We start from the raw sequence: 12,539 nt of genomic DNA on the forward strand, positions 1-12,539 counted from the left end.
TTAACATTTTGCAGCTTAACATGAACTTCCTTCATTTGTTTTTTTTTTTTTTTTCCCTTGTGTTGAAACTTTGAGCAGGACATTGCTCTGACAAGTGGAGGTTAGCTAAAAAAAATCTTGTCAGACTCGTCTTTCTGTGCTAATCTGAATTCGCTCCCTCTCGTTGGGGGTGAGCCTCTCTTCTCGATGCCATCGGATCAGGAAGCGGCTGGCCAGCTGCAGGTTCCACTGGTATCGTGAGAGGATTCTCATGCAGTCCTCTCTAGAGCAGAGGCTGAGCGAATACAGCTGCTCCACCTGAGGAGAGAGAGAGACATAAACATCAGGACAAAACCAACAAGAAAACATCACAATACCCAGGAAATATACTTAGTATTTCATGTGTTTAAGGAAAAAAAAAGGCATTTGAAGAGAAGGAATAACAAAGAAAAACAAAAGTTAAATAAAAATTAAAATTAGGAAGCTACTGGTCATTTGCTTCCTGCTTATCATACAATCAGGAGGGCAATATATTGACTCATACAGCTAATAACAAACATGAACTACATGCATGATTCAGTGGTTAACACATCTGTAGAGAATACACCTACATAAAAAGTTAAAACTTAATGTGTCTTTTTTCTTTTTTTTTTAATAGTTTATATCACAAGGTAAACCTCTATTTAAGAAAACATTTATCTTAGTGCCTAGACAAGCTGAGGAAAGCTCCGCCTCAGTCATATAAACTCTACCACTTGTTTTGGGGGACAGAGTTAGACATAATTCTGCTTTAACTATACACACAAGAAAAAAAGAAGTAATCTGGGTTAGCTAATTAGTGCAACTCAACACTAGAGTTAAAATCCTGCCCACAACCCACGTCTCACTGCTGCGTGGTTTCCAGGAGATCATTAAGTGCAGTCCACATATGGCCAACACATTATGTGTTCCAGGACATCAAATACTGCTGCTTTATCAAAGCCAGGAGTGTCTCAACGTTATGAACTAATGGGACTAATTAGCTTCTTCCTTTGCTAAATTTATCCCACATGATTGCGGGTTTCCTGTCATTTTTATTAAGAGTGATTTAATAAAAAAAACAAAAAAAAACCCGAAAAAAAAACCATTTGAGCAAGTGCACTTTAAACTAACTAGCTTTTAAAACAGTCTGAACAGTGTCTATATATAAAACAAGGAACGTGACATCATCGCCTAATAAAGCTGGACTTGATTTTCATATTCGAAAGACTTCCATTTCCATCATACTAAATATTTTAACTTCTTTAAGTGTGTTCTGTTTGATATTTCATCCAAGCTGATTTCCAGTTTTTATCTTAATAACTTTGTTTCCTTCCCGTCTTGTTTTTTTGTTGTTCATCATCATCATCATGTCATGGTCTGACCTTGAGTTGTTGCTCCGCCCGGACTGGGTTCCAGTCGTTCCGCTGAAGTGCACTCTGAGCCTCTTCGATGGTAGCTCCGTGAACTGCTTCCATCACCTGAGCAGAATGGCAGAGGCATATTTCCTGTAACGCAACAAGGTTTCATAAAGAGAAAAAACACACCTGTACAGTAAGAAAATCCTCTCTTATACCTGCGCGATCAGACCGTCTCTTGTGTTCTGCACATGAGGAGATTTCTCCCGATTCTTTATCCGGTCTTTGTCTCTGAGGTCCTCGTCCAGCTGTGGGGTGGAACGTGCCATCTGGGCCATTTTGACCAGGTTGGAGTTTCCAGCCCCCTGCTGAGGTGGGGGCTGAGCTTGTGTCTGTGTAAGTAGGGATTGGCCAGGCTGTACAGACCAGTCTGTGGGCTTCCTCTGAGCTTTCATGTTCAACCGTTTCAGGTTGGGGAGCGGCGGGCGAGGGGGTGGGATTATGCTGGCCTCGCTGAAGCGGCGAGGGTCCTGCTGCATCACGATGCTACGAGCGATCATCACTTGAGGCACGTGCCTGCCCTGCTGATCCACCCTGACGGCACCAACTGTTTGAGCCCGGGGCCGATGTCCGCTTAAAACTGACTCGAAGCTCTGAGAGAGACCTGAAGATGCAGCGAGACGCCAGTTTCAATGCAAGAACTGCTGAAGCAGAATACACCAACTTATTGCAGACATGATGCAGCATAACTTTGTGCCTTAAGCTAACAGAAACACACTGGTCAAAAGGGAGTAGTTTTGCAGATTTGATGCCACATCAAGAAAAGATATTTAACAAAACAAAAAGCAAAAATCTCAAGCACATTCACCAAAAATCACCTTTATGACCAGAATGAGTGTGAAACCCTCGGTGTGCCTTTAACCTTTAACATCCCAGTGATGACATCTGACATCAGCTGTAATGAATCACCATTTTTAATTATGTCTTTTTATTATTATTTTTTTTAATTCTAAAAAAGCCATTTTTTACTTTTTCATTTGAAAGCAAAAGCATGAGCTAATTCTCCACACCGGGACTGGGAGACTGATTAAGCAGACTGGTGAAATGAATGATATGTAAACTTGAGTATGAGTTTAATGTAATGGCTGCATGTTTAACAGTAAATTAAATGTCAACCCAAGTGTTCTGTTTTTGTTCTGATATGGAGCCAATAAACATACATGACTACAGGCAGAGACATTTGACTTAGTACTGGAAGCTGTTTATCCTTTCTCCATGATGACAAAAGCCAGATGTTAGTGTGAGTTTGTGCAGTAAGTTGTCTTTTTTTTTTCTTACCAGCCATTTTCTGCAGATTGGATCCTTCCCTCTCTCTGCTGCACCCCGACCTCCAGCTGCTGCTGCTGCACAAAATATAACACAAGACTGTTATTTGTATTATACTGCTCATGCTTTATAAAACCAAATAAAACACGAGCAGATTATAAAATTTATTGACCGACAGCAGGTGGAAGTTAAGCGCCGCACTTTGGAAAAGCTCAATGATTTATGATACATGTGGAATAAATGTCTTTTTTTCTGTTTTCACCAACGGTTCATGAGAAAAGAATAAGAGCCAACAACCCAAAACAATTATAATGCTTCCAAGACGGTTCCAAGGAAAAACTTTGCACTCGTGCAGCTATTTCTTTGATAAGGCAGCACATCATTACACTGATTCAAGTTGTATATCTCTATGTCAACAAGTCATATGCCAGACGAACTGCTTTCCCACTGCGAGCTGAACTCAGCTAACCACAGAGGCATTTTACTGTCAAGCAAGTTCCCCTTTAACACAAATTTATTTTTATCCATGCAGCTAACTGGCCAATCTTAGAGCATGCAACATGATCCAGCTCAGCTTCAACAGAATCCAATGTGGAGACAATAAAATGCATCCAAAAACAAAAGCAAAACAAACAAAAAAAAAAAGTAAATGTGTGAGCCTAAAAGTAAACACGAGGCTTTCTAATAATTTTCTATCAACCCTTTTGTGTCATGAAAGAAATCGCTGTACAGAAAAACCCAAATAAACTAAAAGTAGTCCATTTAAAATAGTAAGGACTGAATATGGAAGATCACTAACTCGTCCAGTCTCTCTGGCGTCCCCCAGCTCCGGTCAGGCTTCATGTCTCCATGCCCTGTGTGCTGCAGACTGCCCTTCAGTGGGGCTGAGATAAAAGGAGAACTACTAGTTGGGCTCGGTCCCGCGCCGCTGGTCGTGGTGGTAGGGACAATGAGATTGGCAGGGAACCAGCCGACGACCAGCGTCCTTTGGTTCTGTCCACGCCACTCACTCAGCTCTAGGCTGTGCAAAGAGGATCAGATGTCACTTTTCAAACATAGTAGCTTAAAATGAATTTATTAGGTGAAACAAAGCCAAAGATATCAGCAAGTTTACAACCTGAATCGAAGTTATCATTACAGGCAGCAGTGAAATGGTTATTGTCCCATTTCTTAACTTCTTTATCCATCAAAAAGTAAACAGCGTTTTCTTATGAACTGCTTTGTTGAAGGCCGATGTAAAGGAGTGAAGATAAGTACGAAAGTAGTGAAGACTTCATGACTAAACTGAAAGGGAGAGATGTGTCACTTTCCTCAAAGGGAAAATTTGACACACACACTAGTTAATTTAATAGTGGAAATCCACTGCATTGTTAACATTACCAGCTACACACGAAGGAGACAAGGTTTAGCAGTAATCTTCTTGTGGTACTGAGCGAAACATGTGACCATTTCACTGCTGCTTGTTGAAATGATAAAATAGAGGGAATGTTCTGTTTTTGTCATCTTTTTACTTTTTATTCTAAGTGTTGACATGTTCAGTTCAACATCTTTTCAGCTTTGCAAGACATTTTCTCAGTCTGTAATCTTGAATATTTCATCATTAAAAAAGAAAAAAAGTTGGTTTTTTTTTTTAAGCCTTATAAATTTTGCTAAGTCAAATAGCAAAATACATCAACAAGGACTTTTTACAGTTGAAGCCACACATGCTGTCACCTCAGATTATAATAAAAAAAAAAAAAAAAAAGAAGAGAAATTTAAAGATAGAATCTGACTAAAAAATGGCTACAACACTAGTAGTCAGTACTTCCTGAGATTTTTTATGACAAGCATGAAAAACAACAGACATTAGCTTGTAGTGTGAACTAAATTATTTCACTAGTATATAATCTGTCAGTGTTAATTAGGGGTTTCATTGCATGACTTAATGCCAACTAAAAGGCCTGCAGATTAAATCTCTCATGATCATTGCACATATATCTTGGAGAGGTCTGTAAGATTCATGTTTATGGAATATTTTAGTTTTTAGTGGTTGAGATCATTGTATAAAAATAGTCTAAATTTACTTGAAAAGAAAAAAACTGCAAACAGTAACACGCTGAAATTATCTTTACACCATATCCGTTCTGGAAATACAGAACCATGAACATCGGGTACAAGTTGCTGGACTTGTTCAAATAAACAAAGCAAAATGCATTCGAGGACACGATGAAATTACAACTGGAATGTACTTTTGAGAGTAGGCCTGACTCAAACCCCTGCTTTTTCTAAACAAAGGCTTATTGTGCCTGTTCAAGTTTTTCCTTTTTGCCCTTTTGTCCCACCCTCATCTCCCTTACTCACCCATGGTCGATGACAGTCACAATGTCATTTACTGCAAGTGGGAGCTTTCTGGGCTCTGCATAGTCTCTTGTTGCCTGGCCTTCCATAGGTTTTCCCTGTACGGGAAGATTGAAGAAAATTAGGTCAAAAACTACAAATAAATGCTGTAAAAAAATACATGCATACTTTCTGCAATGTTTCCACTGATCAAGTAAACTGTACTTCTGATTTAATAAATGAGAATGAATTAAAGCTTCATAGGTTCAAACCTCTGCCACTATCGTTTTGAGCTGGGCGAAGGTGGGTCTCTCAGCGGGGTTGCATGTCCAGCACTTCCTCATGATGGCGTACAGTTCCTGAGGGCAGTCTAGTGGCTTCTCCAGTCGCTCGCCCTCACGTTCTACACGCCATAAAATCTGAATCAAAGAGTAAATATTACTGCTAATAAAACTCAGAGTCAAAGCACTGTAAGGTGGAGACACACAGTCTGAACATGGAGGCTGTACTTTTACTGGCATGATGCTAACAAGCGCGTACCTGTCGGCCTGACAGGCCAAACCAAGGCTCCTCACAGTAGGTGAACATCTCCCACAAAGTCACACCAAACATCCAAACATCTGAGGAATGGGAGAAGGAGCCAACGCGAAGAGATTCTGGAGCACACCTGGAAGAAGAGCAAATGGAAACAGCTGAGAAACGAGCTTTTAATGTATTAAATATTTCATAAAACTTAAAACTTTTCCATCCGCTCACCATGCAAATGGGATCCTCCTGTGCGCTGACATGACATAGTGGTCTTTCTCTTGACTCAGACCTCGCATGAGGCCAAAGTCCCCAATTTTCACCATCTCCTTGGAAGCCAGCAGCACATTTCTTGCTGCCAAGTCTCTGTGGATGAATCTTTGCGACTCCAGGTACTCCATACCTTCCACAATCTGAGTCGCAAATAGCCAGAGGCGGACCAGGGGGTACTCAGCCTGACGTGAGCGAAGGGTGTCGTATAATGAGCCCAGAGAGGCCAACTCTGTTACCTAAAAAAAAAAAAAAAAAAAAAAAAAAAAAAGGAGAGAGAGAAAAATATTTAAGCGTGTACCCCCCTTCCAAAAAACACAGTGTTCAATCACAAGATGCTAACTCATTGTCTTACCATCTTGAGGGGCTGTGTGAGCACCACCCCATACAGTCGTATTATGTTGGGGTGGTCTAAGGACTGCATTGTAGTGACTTCTTGGAGGAAGTCTGTCAGAGTGTCTGTTTGCCTCGACATGCTGTTCCTCAGTGATTTCACCGCCACAGGTAACTAAGAGGAGATAAATACAAATGTATTAGTCTCACCTAACCTCATGATGAATTCACTAACAGAGGAAAAATATCGGTTATGGATCTGCACGCAATGTAACATTAAAGTTTGCTTTGAGAAATAATAGAGATGAACAAGTAAATCAGTAGATTCTACATTAAGCAGGTTATGAGAAATCACTGGAGGAGTCAAAGAGATGGTCTGAGAACAACATGGACCACCTTAATGATCTAATTCGACTGACTTATTCAGATGCCACTTTAAGTTTAGATAATCAAAATCAAATGAACATGCAGTTTAAATTAATATTAGACTGAGGTGAAGTTCAGATGCCAAAATGCAAGTGAATGCAGCACATAATATAGTTGGACCTCCTTCAGAACTAAAGGGTGTTTGCAAAGGACACACACTACCGTTACCATGAATAGGAAACATATGAGACTGTGAGAAACTTTTCTCTGGCATAAGAATAACAAGAAAAATGCAGGTAGGTAAAAAGAAATGAGTTATAATGCAAACTTTATCAGGATAGCTTTGAGTTATTTCTACTTCAAGGCTTCCACATTCATGATAGCAGTAAAATACTCTTACAGAATTATCTTGTCAGTTCGCTAGAAAGGTAATAATGTGTCTGATCAGACTATGTAGACTTTATAAAGTGGATGTATAAGTCATAATACCACCAGATGTGAGGACTGTGCCAACTTAATTGGCTTACAGCACTGAATAAACACTGATAAAACTCAAGGCTATTTTGACTTCCTTGTTATCTGAGATATCAAGTTAATTATTTCTGAATAGCTTGTTGTTGTTTATTACAAACAATTCTCTTTTAACAAATGCCACCCTTTTCCTAGTTCAGAACCCCCCTTCATCCAATAATTTTTCCCCTAGATCTGCATCTCTGAGAAATATGGATGTAATCGCTTCTACTTAAAACCAACATACGATTAGATCTTTTGACTAAAAACAGGTAACTTCATGAAAATGTCCTGAAATCTCTAGATTGTGGGGATTGTGTAAATGCCAATGTACAATGCCTTGAGCTTCATGTTTCAGTTTGGGCAGTATTCCACTAGCTCTGCAAACATGACACTGCCAACTTGTTTTACACAAAAGACTACATAATAATGATGTATTTTATTATACAATATTTTATTATATTCATACAATGCACAAGGAAATAGCAAACCTTTATTGCTGCTTCTTTATTTTTTTTTCCTTTCTTTTTTTTTATTTTTAATCATAATTTATAAGTTGTGCTTATTTAAGAATATAAATTAGTTTTTTTCTATCTTAAGTTGTATTTGCTGCATTTTTTTTCCCAATTTAAATTAAATTTATCTGCTACATGTTTTTTCCCCTGCGACCCTGAAATGGATTAAGCAGTTAGGAAAATGAATGAATGAATGTTTTTTTCATCTTCATGCATTTGTTATTTTCAATCTTATTTCTTTTATTTACTCATTTTGTCTGCTTTAATGTTTTTTTTAATCCTCTGTGGTCTGTTTTAAACGTATTATTTTAAACTTACTAACCTCATTTCTAGTTTTTCCTCACTTACAACACTGACAGTGCTTTCTCACTCCTGTTTTATAATGCAGGTTTAAATATATTGATTATTTCTGGTTGTATTACCACTCTCCCTGTGTGTGACTCAGAGTTTTAATGTCATTAATATTTGCTTTTTGAATTTTTTCCCTTTTTTTTGGTTATGTTCATAATACACTTTCAGCAAAAAGTCCTACATTAATAACATCTGACTGATTGATTCTAAGCATGAAGATTTTATTTTTATCCAAATATGTGCATACAGCAGTCATCAATAGAAAGAAATTTGTTTTGTGGAATGAGCTTCTTCTCCACATTAGACAAGTCTCCTCACTGTCCATTTTTAAAACTCATCTTAAAACCCATTTTTATTCCTTGGCCTTTAACCCAACGTAAGACAGTTTCCAGTCAAGTGTGCTTTAGTTTATTTTCAATATTGGTTTTATTTACTATTTATTCCGTTTGTATTATTGTTTTAATTCCGTATTTCTTGTATGACCTCTTGTTTTATTGTGTTATTTATTTGCATTTGAACTGTTTTATTCTGTTTTTATTTTGGCCGATTGTGTACAGCACTTTGTTTCAACTCTGGTTGTTTTGAAGGGCTTTATAAATAAAGTTGAGTTGAGTTTTATAGGAAAAAGCTCCTAACATGAAAAGTAAGATCTGATTTGCTGAATAATGTCTTACCACTCTCCCAGTAGGCGTGTGCCATTCTCCTTTTTTCACCACCCCGAAGGACCCTGAGCCCAACTTCTCTCCCAGGATCAGCTCACTGTCCTGGATCAGACATGGAAGAGCTCGACTTCCGGCCTCTTGGCCCTGACCTGAGCCACCTCCGCTCCATGTGTCCTCCCCATTTTTGAACACCTGTAAACATTTATGCACTTAGTTTTACTGCTAGATTTGATCACATCATTGTTCCAATGAATACAAGTCTTTGACAAAGCTCCAGTAGCTTGATAAATAAATTCAGACCTTGGGCATCCATGATCGTCCTCGGGAGGTTATCTTGTAGCGTTTCAGAGCATCCCATAGTCTTCTTTGTGCTGCATCATCAAAAATACTTGTATTTTAATTAGTTTTTATTATAAAATGTAAAATGTTTATTGGAAAACACTACAACAGAATTTCTTTTAGATATTTCCTACATTACATGAACAACAGCAACATTAAAAAAAACAAAACAAAAGTCAATGACTGTTTTTTTTTTTTTTTTTTTAAAATAAATTAGCTTGAAAGTAGGCAGAACAGGCATTGAAATCCAGACAGTGGTGTTATCTGACAGATAATTTGTTTTAATACAAACTACATGCCTGCATATTAGTAACCCTGACCAACGACAGTGCGGATGTGCATCTGTTTGTGTAACTGTACATGTTGGTCTAGGTCTTGATTTGTGTGTCAAGGAAGGAGACTTTAACACATTAGTTTGCAAAGGTTCCTAACATTTTCCAAGTGATGTTAAAACAAACAAACAAAAAACCTAATATAAATTTTAATTATAGCATTAACTCCTCAATAAGTGATTATTTTGTTAAACGAATGAAAGTTTGCAATAAGTCAGAAAAAAAATTAATCAATGAACTCTTTTATGTTTGTCAACAAAAAAAATATTAATCTCCTTACCCATAGTCTAGTTTTTTTTTTTTTTTTTTTTTATACCATTCATTCATTTTCTAAAAGGAGTTACCAGTCAAAATGTTTGCTGTCCATGTGTAACCACAACGAAGTTGACTGATTTCAGATGAAAACGTCCAATGAAGGTTGTCACACCGAAAGTACTTAATTTTTAAAGACTAAATAGAACCAAATATTAAAAGATGGTAAACATGTAAACTTTAATTCTCAGGAGTCTATGATAATAACCTGTTTATGTGATGTTTGCAAAGCATCGTAATAGCAAAGATTGGCTCATCTGGAGCCCTGAAGTCAAATTCAGCCATAAGTTCTGATTTAAAATTCTTCCAGTTTTTATGACCGCTGCCAGGAAGTTTTATGTTTTTGCCAGCATTTATCTGTTTATAAGCAACTTCATGCAAAAACTACAAGATGGATTTTTATGGTTTCCAATAGTCTATCCATATAAAATAAACAAGGACTATAACATATGGTGTAAATCACAGTATGGGTGGGAATGAGTTGTTGGCAGAAGTGTTGATAAACAATATAAAACTGGAATTTCATAGTGCAAGAATATCCAAGTGGGACGTAGTGCCTAGGCATTGCATTTCTTTCTATATAGTCGTCATTTCCATCATTATAGAAAATGGCAAATGGTGACAGAATTAGTTGGAAATATATGTTAAAATATGACTTTGTTGTTTGTATTTTTGTACCAAATGCTAATAAAGTAGTTCAAACTGACAAAACTAAATATAAACAGATACCAAACATTTTTATGGTAAACATTTTTGTGGAATATAAAGGTCGACCCCTAAAAGTGAACTCTAAAACTTAAATTCCAAGATTTTGTCTCCTGAATGGTTGACATTTCTGAGCAATGATGGCTCAGTAAAAAAATTAATTGAATTTAAAAAAAAAAAAAAAAAAAAAAAGGGGGGAGCAATTGTCCCTGAAAATAAACACAAACATACATTTGTCCCTGAAAATAAACCCAAACATACATTTGTCCCTGAAAATAAACACAAACATACATTCAACTTGCAGATAAAAGCCATGAAAATGTGATTAATATAATTTTTCTTTCCTTTTTTTAAAAAAAAAAAAAAATCAAACTCTTCATGAAAGTGGACCATTATTCCATCAATAATGTAAATCTCATATTGATTAGTGACCTTTTAGAGTGGAGTGGATCACTCAAAACCCTTCTATGCAAGCCATCCATTACCGAACCACAGCAAAAACCTCTTCTGACCGAGAAGGAATGTGTGTAATAACTTTTATCCAGTGTGAATGACCAGAACCTCACCAGGTTTGCTGATTCCTATCTGCTCCAAATCGGCCTCCTTGACGTAGGCAAAGTGCTCGATGCGAGTAATGTTGAGGCCATCTCTGATGCGAAGGTAGAACTTCTCCAACTGGATGTCACCCAGGAGTTGGTACAGCCACTGAGTGTCCTGGTCCATCAGCATGACCTGGCCGACCAGCCTGTAGGGATGAAGGTGATGATGTTTTCAGGCTCTGGATGGATCTATTTGGAGCTTTTGCGCCAGAGTATTTGTAAATCTAAATTCTTCAGATTAAACTTGAGATCAGAAACTTGAGTGTTCAACGGCATTTCTGCCTTTGAAACACATGAATAAAAGCCATAGATATCAGCTGATAAATGTTGCTCTGTCTCAGTGTTTGTTTTCTCATCAGAGACACTGTTTAATGATAACTTAGTTAAAGCCCACTCATACTGTGCCATGGAGTCCTAACAAAAACCCCTTAGATACTTATATGAGGAGGAGGGCATTGTTCAGCTGTGAGCTGAGCACCGCATTTGGAAGCTTTCTTGCTCATATGGATGAGCAAAACTTTCTGTTTACTAGTTTATTATTGCTGATGAGTTCATGGTGTCACCAACAAACTATAAAATAACTTGCATATATTCACACATCGAGGAAAACACAGCTACACAAAAGGAACAAAGAGAAACTAAAGTAAAAGAAAAAATGGTGGACAAGAGCAAAGGAAACATTTGCTCAGAAGCATGAACATGGAGGTTTAGTCTGCTTTGGAAGGACCTCAGAGACAGCAATCCTGCAGGGAATTCTGCAGCACTTTGAAAACCTGAAAGGTGGAAACTTTAACTCATCTGTGGTTTAGGGCCACCAGTCCAACCGGATCTTGCTAACACAGTATTTATGTAACTACTAAAGTGACAATGTTTTCTTGAATTACAATGTAACAGCAGAGTTTATTCTGACATGCTGATGTTGGTGATAGAAGAACTATGTCCTGTTTCAAATTAGCTGTCCTAACTAAAAGGTAAAAATAAAAGAATAATAAAAATAAAAAAAAAAGGTGGCTGAATTGTTCTGCAGAAGTTTGTGGGCGAATAACTCCCTCTTTGTTACTAATGCAACTTGGTCAATTTTTAATTCTACAGATAACCTCAAACTCCTAATCTTAAAGTTACTGGAAGGATGCATAACTATAAATCGCCTGCTTATCAGCACAAAGCTCTGCAGGTATGAGTCAGTAGTTACTTTCAACATTCCCCTGTCAGCCACTCTGAGGAAAATCAACATCCACACCAAATACCTAGCAGGGTGTATAATGCTTTTAGTAATAAGACTAATTAGGTTTGCAGTGAATGAGAGAAGTGAAACAATGCACAAGCCTGGACTTGCATTCTCTTCCACAGACAACTCCCAATGAAATCATAGCTAAAGCTTTGAAAGTTATGTTCAAACTCAATAGGAAAACATTCCTACTAAGATGCACATTGTAAACAGCAAGGTCTATGATCAGTCCCTCTGTGTACCGAACGATGAATGTTTAACCTGTTCAACCTCTGAAAAAAAGATCCACTAAGTCTAACAGCACGTGTGACCGCAGAGTTATTTATAAAAACTCAATGAGGCTCAAAAGTCACTTGTAAAACTGGTCTAACTTTTATGACACAAGCATTTGGCTGCACCTTGAAATGACCAGCTGTTCTTTATCCTGCATGTGCTGTTTGTTTCCTCTGCTTGCTTCATCCAACTGAGCCAACTCACAACAACCCTAATGGACAT

At 37.6% G+C, this 12,539-nt stretch overlaps 1 protein-coding gene across 1 annotated transcript; it reads right to left on the reverse strand.

The window, feature by feature from the left end:
* Positions 1–120: 120 nt before the first annotated feature.
* tnk1 (tyrosine kinase, non-receptor, 1) lies at positions 121–10,946 on the reverse strand (the record flags this gene model as incomplete). Its single annotated transcript, XM_079257792.1, has 13 exons — positions 121–297; positions 1,383–1,478; positions 1,574–2,019; positions 2,694–2,758; positions 3,481–3,702; positions 5,022–5,116; positions 5,270–5,416; positions 5,538–5,664; positions 5,754–6,031; positions 6,148–6,300; positions 8,542–8,721; positions 8,830–8,900; positions 10,784–10,946. 13 exons carry the CDS (start codon positions 10,944–10,946, stop codon positions 121–123), a joined length of 2,220 nt encoding a protein of 739 aa, XP_079113918.1.
* Positions 10,947–12,539: the final 1,593 nt, after the last annotated feature.

This window comes from Telmatherina bonti (genome assembly GCF_933228915.1).
Source record: "Telmatherina bonti genome assembly, chromosome: 18".
NCBI lineage: Eukaryota > Metazoa > Chordata > Actinopteri > Atheriniformes > Telmatherinidae > Telmatherina > Telmatherina bonti.